The sequence below is a fragment of the Saccopteryx bilineata genome, chromosome 3, assembly GCF_036850765.1.
Source record: "Saccopteryx bilineata isolate mSacBil1 chromosome 3, mSacBil1_pri_phased_curated, whole genome shotgun sequence".
Classification (NCBI taxonomy): Eukaryota; Metazoa; Chordata; class Mammalia; order Chiroptera; family Emballonuridae; genus Saccopteryx; species Saccopteryx bilineata.
Genome location: NC_089492.1, coordinates 314,210,926 through 314,227,391, shown reverse-complemented (window position 1 = coordinate 314,227,391; position 16,466 = coordinate 314,210,926). Strand labels below are relative to the sequence as shown.

The following is a 16,466-nucleotide window of genomic DNA, read 5'->3' as shown; positions in this document are numbered from 1 at the left end:
TTCATTCTGCATACCTGGTCTCACTTCATCTGCTCAACAATCCTGCAAGACAGGAGCTGTTATTAGCCTCAAATATAAAGTCATAACAAAGGCACAGAGAGGGAAAGCCACCTATCCAAGGTCACACAACAAACCCATAGAGCCAGGGCTCAAACCCAAGTCTCTAAGACCGCCACATTGAGTCATAATTTCTTCCATGAAATGGGTCCTGCTCTTGAAAGTTTGGATTAATTGGCGATGATGATGATTATTACTGCCAGGCCAGGCAGTGGCGCAGTGGACAGCATGTCGGCCTGGGACGCTGAAGACCCAGCTTTAAGTTGACCAACTTTTTTACTATGAAAAGGACAAAAATAAATTGAAAAAAAACAATATCATAAATAAAAGAAACATGCCTGACCAGGCGGTGGCTCAGTGGATAGAGCATCGGACTGGGATGCAGAGGACCCGGGTTCGAGACCCCAAGGTTGCCAGCTTGAACGCAGGCTCATCTGGTTTGAGCAAAAAGCCCACCAGCTTGGACCCAAGGTCGCTGACTCCAGCAAGGGGTTACTCAGTCTGCCGAAGGCCCGCGGTCAAGGCACATATGAGAAAGCAAGCAATGGACAACTAAGGTGTTGCAATGTGCAATGAAAAACTAATGATTGATGCTTCTCATCTCTCTCCGTTACTGTCTGTCTGTCCCTGTCTATCCCTCTCTCTGACTCACTCTGTCTCTGTAAAAAAAAAAAAGCTATCCCCAACAGTTTATAATTATGATTTAAAAATAAATAAATAAAAAATAAATTTTATTCATTGCAACAATACACTATAATATGATAAATGCATAATAAAAACATTTGTAAAAAAATAAAAACATTTGTAATATTTTATATTGTAATTATGCTTAAATGCCCATTAATTTTTAATAATGTGAGAAAAAGTACTCATTTAGATACAAATATGTCACATCACATGCAATGGATCAACTCTGCATTGATCGAATACAGACATTTACAGATTAGTCTTCCAATATCAAAAAGGAGGACATGTAGGAGGATATTTTTCACTCAGACTGCATTCTCTCCCTCTTACTCTCCCAAAGGAAGAGAAGAACGATCATCAATGGCAAAAGGTAGTTGCACAAGCAACACCAAGAGCCGGCTTCACGCTCAGGAGAGAACACTGCAACTCCTCCTCATGGTTTCGGGTACTCAACACAATCAGAGAAACTTCTCTAGTAACAAACTATAGAAATGATCCCTGAAAGTATAGTCTTAGGAGGACATTTTTCGAGGGAGGACGGAATTTACAAAAGAAGGACTATCCTCCCTAAAGGAGGACGATTGGTCAGCTTAAGCTTCGAAACCCCAAGGTTCCCAGCTTGCTCATGGGCTCATCCAGCTTGAGCACAGGCTCACCAGCTTGAGTGTGGTGTCGCTGGCTTGAGCATGGAATCATAGACATGACCCCATGGTCTCTTGAGCTCAAAGGTCACTGGCTTGAGCAAGGGGTCATAGGCTCGGCTGAAGCTCCCTTACCGCCCCCACTCCCCAGTCAAGGCACATATAAGAAGCAATTAATGAACAACTAAGGTGCTGCAATGAAGAATTGCTGCTTCTCATCTCTCTCCTTCTTGTCTGTCCCTGTCTCTCTCTCTCACTAAAAAAAAAATAATATATATATACATATGTATATTATTATTTCTATGGCTTTAAGAGGAACAGTAACAATAGCAGCTAAATTGAATTGAGCAATTTCTATCCATCAGGCCCTGTAGGACTGAAGCAGTCCTTTCTTTTTTCTTTTTCTTTTTTTTTTTTTTTTTTTTGACAGAGACAGAGAGAGGGAGAGTCAGAGAGAGGAACAGACAGGAAGGAAGAGAGATGAGAAGCATCAATTCTTCATTGTGCCACCTTAGTTGTTCATTGATTGCTTTCTCACATGTGCCTTGACCAGGGCGGGGGAGGGGGAGCTACAGCAGAGCGAGTGACCCTTCTCAAGCCATCGACCTTGGGCTCAAGCCAGCGACCATGGGGTCGTGTCTATGATCCCACGCTCAAGCCAGTAACCTTTGGGCTCAAGCCAGTAACCTTTGGGCTCAAGCCAGTGATCATGGGGTCATGTCTATGATCCCATGCTCAAGCTAGCAAGCCACCCCACATTCAAGCTGGTGAGCCAGGATCAAGCCAGCAACCTCAGAGTTTCCAAGCTGGTTCCTCATCGTTCTAGTTCAACACTCTCTCCACTACACCACCCAGGTGGAAGCATTCCTTTCTTGATTGAATCTGTTTTATACATCAGGATGTTTTATGGCTAGCTGAATCTCTATAAGGTTAAGTCACTATGCTAAGGAAAGTTGGAGACAGGACTTGCATCCAGGCAGAGAACAAAGTCAGACAAGGCCTAGCCCTAGCCTCTGCTCTTAGAAGGGAAAACTGAGGCTCCTAGAGCAAGAAAGCTGCCCCAGGCCCACAGCCTTCTAGCTGGGACTTCTTCATTTCCTTCTTGGGATCCTGAACAGGTACAATCTTGGCCCTTCCTTCCCCAGTGGGTTTTGGAGGAGGACAAGGGGAGAAGAAGCAATCTGAAGGAAGAGGAGATCTGAACAGGTACAAAAGGCAAACTAAATAAGGGAAAGTGGTTAGACACCAAGCAGGACTTTCGGCCTTCTCTGGGAAGTTTCTGGGACTCATCCAGGGGCTGCCCCTGCCAGCAGGGCACCTCCACAGTTCAAGGCCCAGAGAGGGGAGACCCTAGTCCTCCCCTCTCGGGTGCAGGGAGTCAGGGGGGGAATGAAGGGGGTAGCCATCCTGGTTCCACATCCTCCATTCCCGACACTGAGGGAGGCGGCTGAGGGAGCTGGGACTTTCCTGAGCAGCAGAAGATTCTGGGAAATCAGAGACAGCTGCAGGGCGGGGCTGACTCCAGGCCTCTTTCCTTCCCTCCCCTGAGTTCCTGCTGACTGCCCAAGCCCGCCTCTCTCCCCTTCACCCTCAAGAAGGTCCTCCTACAGCTGCTCCTCCTCCACAAACCATGCCCTCCACTCTCAGACCCTCAATTCTGCTCTCTCACATTCATCTCCACTCTCCTTTTCCCTCAGACCGTTCTTTTCCCCCAGGTTTCTCCCCCTCCCTCCCTCAGTGCCACTGTCCTCACTTAGTCCTTCTCAGGCTTTCTCAGACCAGGCGCCCTCCATCAGAGCCTCACCTCCTCCGTCAGACCCTCTCCTCTCCCTTAGACCATTTACTTTTCTCTCAGACCTATCTTTCTCCTTCAGATCTTTCTCTCTCAGGCTCCTTTATTTGTCACCAAACTTCAGGCTGGGAACTGCCAGCACCCTCTCCTTCAGCCCTTCTAAGCCTCACTTCGGGCCACTCAGATGTCCTTCTCCCCAGTCCTGCCTGGGCCCACAACCATTGCTCCAACCTGCCACAGGTGGGAGGACCTTGGGTGTACTTCCAACCCTCCCTCCTAGGGTCACTGCCTCGATGAGCCCACTCCTCTGAGGCTCAGCACCCCCTTTCTGTACTGTGGGGTCACGCTTTACATCCCACCCCTCTCCCGTGTTAGAAAGTTTCCAGAGGTGAAAGCTGAGTGGGGAGGGACAACAGCACCCAGACTTCCGACCTCTCCTCTTGTTGTAGCCCCCACCCACACACTGAGAGGCAGCAGTTGAAATCAGCCCCATTTGCTGAAAAAACAAACTGAGTCTCAACAGGATTTGTCTGAGGTCCCAGAAAAGCGAGGGATGGAGGTAGGATTTGAACTCAGGTCTTGCAGGCAGATGGTCCCTCATTACAGGGGGCTAGAAGGGAGCACAGAGAGAGACAGAGGAAAATGGGGGGAAAGTCAGGCCTCTCTGCCCACAGGTGCTCCTCAAATCTCGGTTAACGATGCACTGGGGTGGAGCCCGAGTCCCAGGCAAAGTTCTTTCTTGGGGACCGGGGCCCCACACCCAATTTTGGGGTCCGGGATAAACACTGTAAAGAGATACAGATACCAGGAAACAAAAAGAGACAGGGCAGGCCGCAGACAGCGAAAGGCAGGCCAAGCATGGAGGGACAGAGGTGCAGGAGACGTGAGAAGACGCACAAAGAGAACCCGCGTGCCTCCTGGACAGATTCAGGGTGCAGACCCCATTCCTCCGCTTCCCTAAATCTCCAAAAGCCTCCCCCTCCGCCTCCTGTAGCTCAGTGACCCGGCCTCAACCCCAGCGACGGCCCCGCCCCCAGGGAAATCCGGGAAAGCCCCAAGCCGCTCGGCCCCGCCCCGGGGCGGGGAGAAGGGCAGCAGGGGAGGGAACCGGGAAAAGGCCCGCCTCCGCCCCTCCGCCCCTCCCCCCAGCTTCAGCCCGCTTCTGAGTCACGTCCCCCAACTCGCCCGGCCTGTTCCTCACCCATCAACCCCTCCCGGCTTGGGAGGGGGCCGTGGGGGAGAAAAGGAAGCCACACTCCCTACCCGCATCCCCACCCCCGCCCTGGACTTCGGTCGCTCAGAGTCTTGTCTGTATCTCAGCGTCTCTCGCTATCTCTCTGTCTCTCTTTTCCTTGGTCCCTATGCCTCTGTCGCCATGTCTCTTTTTCTCTGAATTTTCAAGATTCCCGGTGCCCAGAGGCACGTGCTGGGAGCAGGGACCTCAAGGGGGAGAGGCACAGTGTCTCTCTATGCACCCCCCACCGCACCCCACACACCTCCTCGAAGTTCAGGCCCCTGCTGGGGAGCGCTAGGGGGAGGCAGACGTGGGGGCAGGGCAGGCAGAAGGATAGCGCTTGGTGCCTGCCTGGACCGTCCCGGCCCTGGGTGCGTCTTTTCGCTCCCACAAAGAAGGAAACAGCTCAGAGAGAGGAAGTGCGTGGTCAAGGTCACCCGGCGAGGAAGTGAGAGTCGGGACTCGAACCCGCACCCTAACGACCCCAGGGAGTCATGGAATTGTTTCCTTTGGGGGAAGACCGATAAGTGGACAACACTCGAGAGGCAAAAAGATGGTGAAAGTCGCAGAGACAATAGAGACAGACAGTGAGGACAGATAGAGATAAAGGTGGAGACAGAGATAAAGACAGGGATAGAGTTAGAGACACAGCCAGAGACAGAGAAACTCAGAGATGTCTATCCGGACGGGACAGCCGGAGGGAGACTGAGAGATATAGAAATAGAGACATAGCCAGAAAGACAAAAACACTGAGACTGCGACTGATAGAGGCCAGCAGCCACCGGGTGGGGCCGCCCCTTCAAGCCCCCGACCCCGCCTCCTTCCCACCCTCACCTCACTCCCAGCAGAAACCCAGCCACCCCGGGCGCCGCCGGGCCCAGAGGGGCGGGCACGGGGCGCGGCTTGGGCGGGGCGCGCGGCGGGCTGCTCCGCGGGGCAACCGGAGTGGCACCCGGTCCAGGAAACCCCTGGAGCGGGCGGGTGGCCCCGGGGTGGGGGGGTCGGGGGCGTGGAGGCGGGCGGCCGGCACCGCCCCGGCCCACAAAAGTCCCTTCAGTTCAGCCGGCGGCAGGGGAAGTCCCGGCGCCTGGTTCAACCTCCCTCGGTGCAGCCGAGCCGAGCTGCGCTCCGGCCGCCCGCTCGGCCGCCGTCCTCGGCGGCCTCATGCCCCGATGCCCCACGGGGGCCATGGACGAGGGGCCCGTGGACCTCCGCACCCGGCCCAAAGCTGCGAGACTCCCCGGCGCCGCGCTGCCGCTCCGCAAGCGCCCACTGCGCGCTCCCTCCCCGGAGCCCGCCACCCCCCGCTGCGTTGCGGGCCCCTTTGTCACCCCGGATCCCCTACATGGTGGCTCCAACACGCCGGCGGTCCCCGCACCCCCCCACGGCCTGGCCCGGCCAGAGGCCCTCTACTACCAGGGTGAGTGTCTCTCTCTGGTCAAAGTCGGGTTGGAGGCATAGACAGGGCATAGGGTCACCAGAGCCAGGGGGCAGAGCTCAGTCACAGTTATAGAGGGTTTGGGGAAGCTGAAAGGACAGAAGGACAGAAGCCAAGGTCCCAAAACACAGATATGGGGCTGGGAAGCAGGCCCTGAGGTCTCCAGGATAAAGATATGGGAATACCAGGGAGCAGTGCCTTAGAACAGAGATATGGGGGTCCTAAGAAGGTGGGTGCCACAGGGCCCTGACAGACAGAACCTACGATTTGAATACCACAGATATAGGGACCCAGGGAACAGTGCCCAGCAGTACAGACTTGGGGTCTCAGGGGATCACAGGAGCAGAGCCTAAAGTCTCAAAAACATAGAATTATAAACTCTTAAGAACCCCAATATCTAGGGTTAGGAGGAATCAGTGCCCAGGCCCAGGAAACTGAGGTTCTTGGCATCCAGATATATGAGGTCAAAGGAAATCAAACCACTAGAGACTGGTTCTAAGGAGACAGATATTAGGGATCCTAGGTTGTCAAAATCTCAAGAACCAAGATATCAAGGGCTTTGGAAATTAGAATAGAGTAGGAGTTCTGACACAGGGATCCAAGGAGACAGGCCCAGATACCGGAGGTCCTATGATCCAGCGGGACAGGGGTCCAGGCTTCTAGGCACCCAGTCATGTGTGTTTACCAAGGATCAGGGTCTCATCTGGGGTCACAAGACCAGGTGAAATTAGAGGTATGAGGACTGAGAATTCTAATAACAGGACAGGACTGGTGAAATCTAGGACTCAAGAATTTGGGGCTAGGGTGAAGGTTTCAGGGGTCTTTAGGCAGAAAGCCTCAGGGCACCAAGGCCTGGTATTGGACACACAAGGACCAGGAAATGGGGTATTCCAGAATAGGAGCCCCAAGAATCAGGAGATGACCAAAAAAGCCACACACCACTCTCCCCATCCTGTATCCATCCGTGATCTCAAGGAAGGGGCATCACCTGCCACAGCTATGCCTACCTCACCATTCCCAAATGATCTCCAAAGTAGTAGGCTGGGCAGAGCCCATGCCTACTACTTCCAGACCTTTGCCCAGTTTCTGCACCTTCCACACCATCAGGTGCAGCCTCAAGCTGTGCACCAAGAGGCCTGCCACTGCCCCTCCTTTTCCCCGTTCCCTGGGTGAGAATCCAGGCTTCAGTTTTCCCCATCTGTATCCTGGGTAGATACGGATTTTCCTGCTGCCAAGGTCCCCCTTCCAACAATGTGTTCTAAACAGGCTTCCAGCACCACCCGTCTCACCTTCTGACCCACCCCTCTCCCCAAATGCTCTAGCATTCATTCCACACCCCCTACCCAGTGTTTCATCCAGCCTTTACCTCCCTAAGCCACAAATTCACTCCGAAAACAGGCCCTGAGGTCCCCCTGCTGGGTGATGTTGAGGTTCAGTCCCTAAGGACTCTGCCTAGCAGGAGATGGGGGTCAGAAACATGAAAAGATAAGTAACAATAAGAGTGACCAGGGCTGGCAGGGCACAGACTGGGGGAAAGTTGTGGGAGCCCAGAGGAGGGACATGGAAAAGGAGGTTTGTCTTGAGCCTTCTGGACCCAGTATGAGATGCAAAAGGGACTGGGAGAAGGGCAGGTGACACTGCAGGAGAGAAGACCTGGAGGTGGCAGTGGGTTGAGGGTCTGTCTGTAGGCTTAGCCTCACCATGTCCTTTCTTTGCCCAGGACCTTTACTGCCCCTGTACCCCACCCCGACCATGGGCTCCCCCTTTCCTCTGCTGAGCCTGCCTCCACCCCTGTTCCCCATGGTGTGCTCAATGGAACACCCCCTGTCAGCTGACATCGCCATGGCCACCTGTGCAGATGAGGACGGAGACACGTGAGTAATATAGTGCCTTATCGATAGGGAGTGGGAGCCAATACAGAGAGGCCAGCCTTCCACCAACCTAACCGGCCACAACACAGGGTCACTTGGCTTGGCCTTTCTAATTAACTCCACCACAAGCTGTGCAACTTTGCTCAAGGACAATCCCCTAAGTTTCAGTTTCCTCTTCTGAAAAATGGGCACCCTGAGAGCTCTTACCTCCTAGCACTGTTTTTGGAGCAAGGGGCTTCACATTTTTTACTACACTTCAAAAATGAGAAAGATATTCTATTGATTGACTTATATGAATTATACATATTAAGCTCCTAGTACTGAGCCTAGTAGATTGTGAGTGCTTAATAGGTATTAATGAATATCATTAGGGTTATTATTTTACATTAAACCCAGCACAAACACACATATATAAACCTGAAATAAAAATTATACCAAAACGAACAATACTCACCTTCAGTATATGGGATCTACTGTAGTGTTTTCTATTCTAGTGTATTTTTGTTGTTAGGTGGTCATAACCCACTAAATTAATTCGATGATCCCTTTTTGACTTCACAAATCCCATGGTTTTATCACCTGCAGTTTAAAGAGCATGTCCCTGAAGCTGCTGAGAAATTCTGCATGGGAGGATTTAGCCCTCTGCCTAGCACATAGTAAGCACTCAACACGCTTGACCAACATGCTTAGAATAATTCTGTCAGCCTCAGTTTGAATCTCACTGGCCACTTTCTCATCCCTCTCCATCTCAGTTTCCCCCCAGAAACTGTAAGTGCGCAGGGATCTCTGTGAGACAGGAATGAGATGATTTCTATAATGCGCTTCTTTGGGAATGTGATTTGGGGATTGCAAACCACAGGTAGGGCCGGATTGAACAGACCTACTTCTGCAGGGAAGGTGGGGAGGAGACTCTACTACTGGATCTGAAGTTGACTGCATATCCCTAAGCCTCAGTTTTCCTATCGGGAAATCTGCAGCCCATAATAGCATCTATCACAGTAAGGACTCAGTGCAACGATGTACATATATTTAGTGCATGGAACAGGGCCGCGCGCACAGTAGGTGCTCAATACATGGGGATGAAAATTATTGGAGAAGAGCTCCCCAGCCTTTGTGGGCCATGGTGTGCACCCTAGCCGGAGAAAGTGTCCGAGATACGTAAAGGGCTCGCTAAAGCTCGTTTCCTCCTCTTCTGGCTACCTCTGGGGTCATCTATGAAACAGAGTTAATGTGTACCTGACCCCAGGGGAGAGTTGTTTGTAGCCTGTGAAAGCAGGGTGCAGAAGGAAACCTAGCACACCAGTCTTTAGCCCTGCGCCCCACCCGCCCTCCCCTGCTCTCTCCATCTCCCGCCTCTCCCCACTCTCCCCCAAAGCAAACACTTCTGCCTCAGCTGCTTGTCCGGGGAAATCCCTTCCCGCAGAACTTGACCGCAGCCCAGCTGCTCAGCCTCCCCCACGTCAGCACCCGTCACTCACTCACAGCCTCCCCCTCCCGGCGCTCCCTCTAACCTTAACCCCTTCCGCTGAGGCCGAGGCTTTACCGGAATGGGCAGTAGGCGCAGCCTGGAGGCGGGGGAGGGGGACACGCTAAGTCTGGTCTCCAAAGCTGTAAAGCTTGGTTGGGAGGATAGACTTATAGGGGTTCAAGGGGGCAAGAATCTCAGGGCATCTGAGCCGGCAAGATGGAAATCTGGGTCTCTAAGAGAGGGGGAAAAGAGCACTGAGTCCCAGAGAGCCCCGTTTGGGGCTTGCATTCCTGGGTCCCTAAGGGGTAAGGAGCAAGGTGCAGGGCAGTTGGAGATCTAGAACTGAGAGGGCCTGGAAAGTCCTTATCAGCGAAGAGGTAGCGTCCCAAGAGACCAGAAGTGTGGCGTTCCAGAGGGGTCCCCAAGCTGGAAGACTTGGGGTCTTTCCCCAGAAAAGCGAGGTCTCTTTGGGTTGGACTCCCCCTCAAACACCCCATTCGAGATGGAAGTCGGGGTGCCGGGGGGGGGGGTGGCCAGGGTAGATCCCCGGCGGGACAGGCATCCCTCCCCCGGGAGCAGGAAACGGCGCCCCGCCCAGCAGACCTGTTACTGGAAGTCCGAGGGCAGGGCCGCCCCTCCCGTCCCCACTTCCTCCAGCCCCGCCCCACCCCCTGCGGCCCGCGCGTTTATGGGAACTCAGGCCTGGACCGTTTCTCTGAAATCATTCGCTCCCTCTGCCCTCACTTAACCCCACCCGCACGGAGAGGTACCCAGGCCGGCATCCTGAGAGGTGCGGGGAGGGAAGGCAGCCCTTCCCAAGGGCTCACGTCTGGCCCCTCCCCCAACATTTACTTTTAAAATTGCGCTTTCAAGGACCAGGGTCCAGGTTCAGCGTTTCGCCTGCATAATCTCTTCACGGGAGGTGGATTATACTTCACAGAAAAGAAAGCAGAGAGGCTCAGAAAGGCTACCTGACTTTGCCCACGTTGCACACAGCCAGGGAGGAGGACAACCCAATTTGCAACCCTGGCCTCCTTAGCCCCCTAAAGCCCTCTGGGCTGCAGGATTTCTCCAACCCAAGCCAAGCACCTAGGGACCTGGTTTAAAATGTGGGCCCAGGATGCACATTCCACAGTTGGGAGGTCGTGGTCCATAAGCAGGCAGTGGTGGGTGAGAAAGCGGTTGATCCAGTAAATGGACCTGAAGGAAAGTTTGTGTGGGCTGTGTACTTGCAGCCAACTCTAAGCCCTCAGTGCTAATGTCCCTTGACCCTGAGCTAATATACACAGTCATCCCAGATTGCCCTCCTGCTGCAATGGCTGTTCCATATTGAGGGCCCTGGGAAGCTGGCAGGAAGTTTATGAATTGGGCAGAGTGAGAAGTGAAGCTGCTGTGTAGTCTCAGGGCCTCAGCATTCCCATAGAGAATGTTTCCTTCCCAGTTGAGGCCAGAAATGCCAGGCACTGTATGCCACTGGTGCTGCTCCCCCTCACCACCTGGGTAAACAGTGTTATTTAGCAGACGGTAATTTCCAGAGAATGCTAAGAGCTGACAACCTTCCCAGAAGCTAGGGGAATTAGTCCTTCAATCAGTCCAGAAGGGACGATCTGGGTTGCCCAGCCCAAACTTCAGAAAAATGACCCCAGCCCAGCTTGTCCCACCTCCCTTTTAGGCAAAACTTCCTTCACATAGATACTCTTGTGGCTGAATATGATGCAATCACAACTGATGGAAACCTTAATGGTATCTAGTTCATCCCCACGTATTTCACAAATGAGAAAGTTATGGCCCTCAAGGGGTGGGAATGTGGTCAGCAGCTTCAAGGATGGCCAGGGATCAATGAAATGGATTCATTTATTCAGCACATGTTTACAGAGCACCTGTTCAACCCCATGCACTGTTCTAGGCACTGGGCAGTGATCGAAACAGACAAAACACCCTGCCTTAGCAGGAGAGGGGCAGAATTTAGACAGGAAACAAATAAACTATACAATGTCAGGTGATGATGTGGAGGAAAATTAAGCAGAGTAAGGGGGAGGAAAAGCAGGGCCATTTTAGCAGAGGCCCTGCATGTATCTGGGGAAGAGTGTTCCAAGCAAAGGGAACAGCCAGTGCAAAAGCCTTAGGAGGCAATGGTCAAAAGAGAGTGAGGAGAGTAGATGGAGATGAGGTCAAAGGTTTTTTGTTTTTGTTTTAGATTTTATTCATTTTCTTAGAGAGGAGAGAGAGAGAAGGGGGGAAGAGCAGGAAGCATCAACTCCCACATGTGCCTTGTCCAGGCAAGCCCAGGGTTTTGAACCCACAACCTCAGCATTCCAGGTTGAGGCTTTATCCACTGCACCACCACAGGTCAGGCAAGGTCAAAGGGTTTGAAGAGAGGTGGACAGGATCACACAGGACCTGTCAGCCATATGAGGAGTTGGTCTTTATTCTGGGGTCTCAGCGGGGGGTGGGGGTGGGGGCATGACCTGACTTAAGATCTAACAGGGTCCTTCTGGCTGCTACTGGAGGGCAGACAGTAGGGCCATGATGAAAGCAGGGGAGCTAGTGAGGAGGAGACAGTTCAGGAGGAAGATGATGGTGGCTGAATCAGGAAGGAGGGAGTAGGGGGTGGGGAGAAGGAACTGGATTCTAGAGATAAGTATTCAGCATGTATTAGAGTTAGCGCTGCTAAGAGAATGGGGGTGAGGTGAGCAGCCCCTAATGTCTGTGACCCTCACCCCCAGGCCACTCCACATTGCTGTGGTACAGGACAATCTGCCTGCTGTGCATCGGCTGGTCAGCCTCTTCCAGCATGGCGGCCGGGAGCTGGATATCTACAACAACCTCCGACAGGTGAGGCTCCGGGCCTGGAGTCCTGGCCCCCTGGGTCTGAGGGAGGAGGGACTGGGAGTTCAGACTTCTGGGTCCTTGGGGAGGAAGAGCTCTCGAACCTGAGGAAGAAGGGGCTCCAGATTTCTGGTTCCTGAGTAAGACTGCTGCTGGGGGTCAGGACTGGAAAATTCCGAGGGAGGCAAGACTGGAACCCAAGTCAGGGCACGGGTCCCTCACAGGTTCTTTTCCCCAGACACCATTACACCTGGCTGTGATCACCACTTTGCCGTCCGTGGTCCGGCTACTGGTGATAGCAGGTGCCAGCCCCATGGCACTGGACCGCCATGGCCAGACGGCAGCCCACCTGGCCTGTGAACACCGTAGCCCGACCTGCCTGCGGGCCCTGCTGGACAGCGCGGCCCCGGGCACGGTGGACCTGGAGGCCCGCAACTATGACGGTGAGCATCGACCTGGGCTCAGGGTGAGATGACGTGGCAGGACCTGGCGTCCTTATGGGGCTGCAAAGCCCTAAGCCTATGTTTGACTGAGTCTCTCTCTCCTTCAGGGCTCACGGCCCTGCACGTGGCCGTGAACTCCGGGTGCCATGAAGCAGTGTTGCTCTTGCTGGAGCGCGGTGCGGACATCGACGCTGTGGTGAGCTGGGAGCCTCGTCCGGCTGGACCAGAAGGGGCGGGCCAAGGAGGGCGGGGCTGGCGCGGGAGAGCGCCCGTGTGGGTGGGGTTCCGGGTCTCGAACGCCACTGAGACACCGGACCCCAGCGGTAGGGATGCGGGTCACCCGCTGTTTGGTCGGAGCTTGGAGACACTCAAGGACCTTCTCTCCCTGCCGCAGGACATTAAGAGCGGCCGCTCACCACTCATCCACGCCGTGGAAAACAACAGCCTGAGCATGGTGCAGCTGCTGCTGCAGGTGGGTACCGCCCTGCCCTTGTCCTTTCGCCCACCCTTTCCTTTGGCACCAACCCACCATCGCCCCATCCTTCCAGCTCTGACCCCTCCTCTAGTCCTCGTTCTGGCAACCTATGACTTTACCCCTCAGGCTGCGAACTTGTCCTGAGCCCTCGTCTGTTCCTTCCCCGCTCCACAAACGTCCCTGGCGCCGTCCAGCGACGGTCTTGCTGACCCTCCCTGCCTTCCGGCTTTGGCCCTGTCCCTGCTGTCTTTCCGCCCAGACTCGACTCTGGAACCTTCTCTGACTCCGCCCCTACTTTGGCCGGACCGCGGAGTCTAGCTCTGATTGATTCGGCGCCGCCCGCTCAATCCCCTGCCGACCTGCCCCGAGTTCTAGCTTCCACCCTTCCATCGCCCCGCCCGCCCCCATCACTCCGGGGTGGTGGTTCTGACCAACCCTCCAACCCTGCAGCATGGCGCTAACGTGAACGCGCAGATGTACTCCGGCAGCTCCGCGCTGCACTCGGCGTCTGGCCGCGGGCTCCTCCCGCTGGTGCGCACGCTGGTCCGCAGCGGGGCGGACAGCGGCCTCAAGAACTGTCATAACGACACACCGCTCATGGTGGCGCGCAGCCGCCGGGTGAGTGTGCGCGCTAGTGGGGGTGGGGGCTTGAGGGGACTCTTACCGAGCGCCGGTACGTGGATGCATGTGTGCGATGGAGCAGGTGTGGGTGTGCGTCTGTGCCAGTGCCTAGAGGGAAGCGGTTGAGTGCGTGGGTGTGAGGTCTAGACAGGAGGAGAGACTGAGGCACAAAGAAAGGAAGCCACGAGCATTAAGAAAGAGGCGGTGCTCACTGACAAACCCCATGAGCCAGCCCAGATAGAGAGGGAGTGGCCTGGTCGTGATCCCCCATCTTCATACAGGTCATCGACATCCTCAGGGGGAAGGCCACCCGGCCTGCTCCTGCATCACAGCCAGAGCCTTCCCCCGACCGGAGTGGTACCACCTCCCCTGAAAGCAGCAGCCGCCTCAGTTCCAATGGTGAGAAATCAGCTCCCAACCTCCTGTCCGCCGGCTCCCTCCCCCCTCAGAACCGCACAGACCCTGTCCCCTCCCTCAGAACCCAGGAGTTGTGGCCTCCAACCCCCTTCTCTCTGGATTAGTCTCTCACTGCCCTCATCCCTCCTCTCTCTTCTTTCCACAGGTCTTCTCTCTGCATCACCATCTTCCTCGCCCTCCCAGTCTCCCCCCAAGGACCACCATGGATTTCCCATGGCTCCCCCCAATTTTTTTCTTCCTCCCTCATCTCCACCTGCCTTCCTGCCCTTTGCTGGTGTCCTCCAAGCCCCTGGCCTGCCAGTGCTGCCCTCCCAAGCTCCAGGAGGCAGCTGAGAGGGATGGGGGGGCAGATCTTGGACTCATGAGGAGGGACCTCTCTGCCCTGTGGAGTCAACCCTCCTGGAAACTGTGAAGATCTTCCTCTGCCCCCCCAATCTTTAGAACCAGGATTTGCACAGAGGCGCATGCATCTACCCCCTCTTCTGAGCACAAATATTCTCCCATCTCTTCCCGACAGCTACTCTCAGGCACCAGTCTCCTGTCCTGAATTCCATCCAATCATTTATTTCCTTCTCCTCTTCCAGAGCTGGTGGAACCAGGGAACAGCCGCTCCCCTCGCCCTCCGCCCATGAGGAGGGAGAGATGGGCTGCAGCCAAGCACTTATAACAATGTAAATTATTAGGCATTTTGGTTTAATCTCTTTTGTAATAAAATATTTTTGTACCGTATCACTGGCTTGGCTGGACCTCTTCCTGAGGAGGTCTGGAGGAAGTGTGTGTGCACACACCTGTACGTCGTACCCAGCTGACTCTACGAGTGACCTGAGAGTCTCAGACTGACAATGATATGTGTGATTGTCTCTGGGACTTACCGTGTGTTTGAAAGTTCTGTCATTGTGCCACTGTGCCATTGTTTCTGGGGATTACATAATGTATGACATCTTTCCAGGAGACCCTGTTAGATTCCATAGTGACTGTGTGTGTGTGTGTGTGTGTGTGTCCCACAGCTGACTGCTGTGAAACCTGCTTTTATCATGTCTTGCTTGGTGTGTCACATTTTACTCAGTGCCTCCACGCCCCCCCCCCCAACATACAATGACTTTTTTTTCTTATTTATTTATTTATTTACAGAGACAGTGAGTCAGCGATAGGGATAGATAGGGCAGACAGACAGGAATGGAGAGAGATGAGAAGCACCAATCATTAGTTTTTCATTGTGTGTTGCAACACCTTAGTTGTTCATTGATTGCTTTCTCATATGTGCCTTGACCGCGGGCCTTCAGCAGACTGAGTAACCCTTTGCTGGAGCCAGTGACCTTGGGTTCAAGCTGGTGGGCTTTTGCTCAAACCAGATGAGCCCACGCTCAAGCTGGCGACCTAGGGGTCTCGAACCTGGGTCCTCTGCATCCCAGTCCGACGCTCTATCCACTGCGCCACTGCCTGGCCAGGCAACAATGACTTTTTGACTCTGGGGACACATCTCTTGTGAATCAACCCCATTTGTATTCATTTCCTGTTACCACAGTAACATAGTAACACAAATTTAGTGGCTTAAAACAACACAAATGTATTCTTTTATACTTCTGAAGGTCAAAAGTGCAAAATCATGTTTACTGGGCCAGTCAAGGTATCAGCAGGGCTGGTTCCTTTGGGAAGCTCTAGGGGAGAATCTGTTCCCTTGCATTCTCCAGCGTCTAAGGCCGCCTGCATCCCTTGGCTCGTGGCCCCTTCCTTGTGTCTACAACCTCCTGCTTTCATCTATACATCTCCTACTCTGATCTCCTTCCTCCCTCTTAAGAGGACCCTGTGATGATGTTGGGCCCACCCAAGATAATCTCCCCATCTCAAGATCCTTAACCTCATCATATCTATTAAGTCCCTTTCCCATGAAAAGTGACATCACAGATTCCAGAAATTAGAATGAGAGTATCACTGGGAGCCTTTATTCAGCACACCCCACACTTCAATCAGAGAATCAACATTACTGAGAGGTCAGCATGTGGATAAGAAATTTGTTACAGGGATTGACCTTCAGGAAGAGAAGATGATGGGCAATGGGGACAGCGACAAGCTGGAACCCCCAAGGAAGGACTGGAACCCCATCAGTCCCCTCTATCCCCAGACTTGAAGAAAGGGTTCTCCTTTGGGAAAAGCTGATAGCCTTGGTCCTATTGTGTTGGTCTTCATGAGTGACCATGTGTTCCTGTGTTTCTGAATGATGGTATTATCTTTCTTTAGTCTGGGGGCCTCCCTAGGCCCTTGTGTCTTCATTTGTCTTGGCACTTGTGAACATTTTTGCTGTCATGACTCCTATCATCTGTATCTGTGGGCCCACTGTCTTCACACCTTCCTGGGAGGCACTATTGGGTTCCATAAATGGCTGGGTGTGTATGTATGTGTGTGTGTGAACACACGTACACACATCCATGCACAACCACTTCCATGTTAGCTCTGATTGGCCTGTACTCACCTGCTCTCCTGACTTAGGTGGCC

General features: G+C 53.6%; 1 protein-coding gene and 1 non-coding gene across 2 annotated transcripts; one reads left to right on the top strand and one right to left on the bottom strand.

Moving 5' to 3' along the window:
- Positions 1-1,046: 1,046 nt before the first annotated feature.
- On the bottom strand, positions 1,047-1,258 carry LOC136332557 (small nucleolar RNA U3). Its single transcript, XR_010730772.1, has one exon. It is a non-coding gene; the product is annotated as a small nucleolar RNA U3 (small nucleolar RNA).
- Positions 1,259-5,389: 4,131 nt separating this feature from the next.
- On the top strand, positions 5,390-14,702 carry BCL3 (BCL3 transcription coactivator). Its single transcript, XM_066271856.1, has 9 exons — positions 5,390-5,831; positions 7,570-7,723; positions 11,915-12,023; positions 12,256-12,460; positions 12,568-12,656; positions 12,855-12,932; positions 13,386-13,553; positions 13,838-13,955; positions 14,119-14,702. Exons 1-9 carry the CDS (start codon positions 5,576-5,578, stop codon positions 14,304-14,306), a joined length of 1,365 nt encoding a protein of 454 aa, XP_066127953.1. The 5' UTR covers positions 5,390-5,575; the 3' UTR covers positions 14,307-14,702.
- The last annotated feature ends 1,764 nt before the right edge of the window (positions 14,703-16,466 follow it).